The sequence below is a fragment of the Solea solea genome, chromosome 2 (assembly GCF_958295425.1).
Source record: "Solea solea chromosome 2, fSolSol10.1, whole genome shotgun sequence".
NCBI classification, from domain to species: domain Eukaryota; kingdom Metazoa; phylum Chordata; class Actinopteri; order Pleuronectiformes; family Soleidae; genus Solea; species Solea solea.
The window spans coordinates 38,085,965-38,088,734 of NC_081135.1; the positions used below are offsets into that span (position 1 = coordinate 38,085,965).

General features: G+C 37.5%; 1 protein-coding gene across 1 annotated transcript; it reads left to right on the top strand.

Annotated features, from left to right (window-relative positions):
- On the top strand, window positions 1–1,029 carry LOC131455477 (gamma-crystallin M2-like). The gene is made up of 3 exons (XM_058623129.1): window positions 1–65; window positions 145–387; window positions 700–1,029. The coding sequence occupies exons 1-3, from the start codon at window positions 51–53 to the stop codon at window positions 970–972; spliced, it is 531 nt and encodes a 176-aa protein (XP_058479112.1). The 5' UTR covers window positions 1–50; the 3' UTR covers window positions 973–1,029.
- Window positions 1,030–2,770: the final 1,741 nt, after the last annotated feature.

The following is a 2,770-nucleotide window of genomic DNA, read 5'->3' on the forward strand; positions in this document are numbered from 1 at the left end:
GCATCAGTTTGGCAGCAGCAACCGTTCTGTGAAAAACCACCACCACCACCATGACCATGGGCAAGGTAATCACTCACGCTCACACCTCACCATCACACTTTTAAACTCCTTCCTGTGCATTTACACTCTCTCTCTTTCATCCAGATCACCTTCTACGAGGACAGGAACTTCCAGGGTCGTTCCTATGAGTGCATGAGCGACTGCGGCGACATGTCCTCCTACCTGAGCAGGTGTCACTCCTGCAGGGTGGAGAGCGGCTGCTTCATGGTCTACGACCGCACCAACTACATGGGCAACCAGTACTTCATGAGGAGGGGCGAGTACTCCGACTACATGAGCATGTCTGGAATGAGGGACTGCATCAGGTCCTGCCGTATGATCCCCATGGTAAGAAGCTTGACACAAACAGCTCTTGTAGTTCAATATTAAAGGAAAAACTTTGATACAATAGAACATGCATTTCCTGGGAAAAAGCAGGTGGAAATTCTGAGAACTTCTAACTAGTATTTACCTGTTCTGACTAACCTCTTTTTGGTCAGTACCTCCAATTTGGTCGGGAACACACAATTAAACAATTTATTGGAACAAATGGAAATGCAGTTAGTAAGACTGATGGGTCGAAAGGGTAAAGCACCATATCTGTAAGTTTGTCCTTATGTAGCAACTTCCTGTTGATAGATCAATTTTCTCCTCTCACAGCACAGGGGACAGTTCAGGATGAGAATCTATGAGAGGGAGAACTTCGGTGGTCAGATGCACGAGATGATGGACGACTGCGACAACATGATGGATCGCTACCGCATGTCCAACTGCCAGTCCTGCCACGTGATGGACGGCCACTGGCTGATGTACGAGCAGCCAAACTACAGAGGCAAGATGATGTACATGAGGCCTGGAGAGTACAGGAGCTTCAAGGACATGGGCTGGAGCGGCATGAGGTTCATGAGCATGAAGCGCATCATGGACATGTAAAAACTGTTGAGAAAAATGTGTCTGGAAATTAATAAAAAGTAATTTTTTGACAAAATATTTCTCCCTGTTGAATCATTTTATAATGAATAAAATTAAGCTTCTAGTGATGTTTTCCATAGATTTCTTTCATAGATACATTTTTAGTGGTAATCTCCCAAACACAATTTCCATTGTTAATACTAAGATATTACTGAAGAAATAAGATTACATTACCATATTTTTTCTTCTTAATCTTAAACTATCGCCATTCTATTACTGTATTATCCTCCCAATGTTGGAACAACTCCTACTGTCTATTTTTTTTATTATTTGAAGTACTATCAGAAGTTCGCAGACTTCTATTGTACATAGTTTGTCTATTTTTCTCTAAATGTGAACATAATTTACTAAACTGACATCCTGTTCTATTGAAGAACACCTGCAACTCGTGAGTGAGACCACTAACATATTTACTGATGTTATAAATCAAGAGAGAATTATAAGCTAATTTCCACATAGACTTTCATTCAAATGGACTTTTTTTGCAACCAGCAGAGTCGCCCCCTTGTGACTATTCAATATATTATAATTTCCTTGTTGGCTTCAGGAGGAAACCAGAAAGACATGTTATTTTTTGATGCCAATGGTTCCTGGAATATTGTTGGGCTTAAAGGAGAACTTGACCAAACATGGGGGTTGTTTTGACACAAACCAAAAACCAGAGGCAGTAAAAATGTTGCCTATGAACTCTTAATTAAAGCTGATTAAACATCAGTGCCCATGTGCATCAAACATCCATGTGTTAGATATTGTCTAATTGAAATAAATGATGAAACATAAAACACACAAACTTTTGTGGCCCATATTCTGTGATTTGATGAAGTGCATATTTAATAAGCAGTGAGGAAAAACACGGATTCAAATATAAAACATTTTTTATCAAAAACACCATATGAAATATCACTGACACAAAAATACATTCTACATAAGAAAAACACAACTGGAACAGTTGACCAACTAAAAATAATGACTTCAATTCATAAATTCTAAATGAAATAAGTTAATTCAAATAACATTATGCAATTTATATGAAGACAAGTGACTCACTTTAGTGATTGAACTTGAAACAGGCTTTCCAGCAGTATAACATTTATTGCCAAAAAGCATTGTTACAACAAAGCAATAATCAACCAAACACAAATGTCCTTAGTGTTTTGTCTTGAATTTATTCCTTTCTTATTTCAGACTGTTTTATTCTGCGTATCATGGGTTTTATTACAATCTGGTTTTATCTATTTATGTTTGTGCTTGTAGCTGTGAATGTTATATTTGCTGTGTATTATCTACCTTACATTTTACGGTTTTTACCGTGAAGTACTTTGAAAATTCTTTCTGTGAAAAGTGCTATATAAATAAACTTCACTTATTTACTTACTTATTCTATTGACTTGTGTATGTATGTATTTTTGTAGCGGTGTCTGTGTCTTGTTCCTGGTGATACTGGTTTGTTGATTATCTTCACCTGTGTTGTGTCTGTCACACCTGTGTCTCGTTTTCTCTGAGCTCACTATAAATTCACCACACACCGGTGACTCTCTCACTGATTGATTTGTCTGTTTTTGTGCAAATTACCAATCCATTTTCTCTAGTGTTTTCCCCTTTGTTTTCCTTTGTCGTAAGCTTTGGACTTTACCTGTTTCAGTCCACTATGTTGAATACTTTAGCTTGTGTTACGGCCATGTTGTGTTGTTCTTTTATATATTTGATATTTTACCTTCATTTAACCAGGATGTCTCTTGAGATAAAAATCTATGTTTTG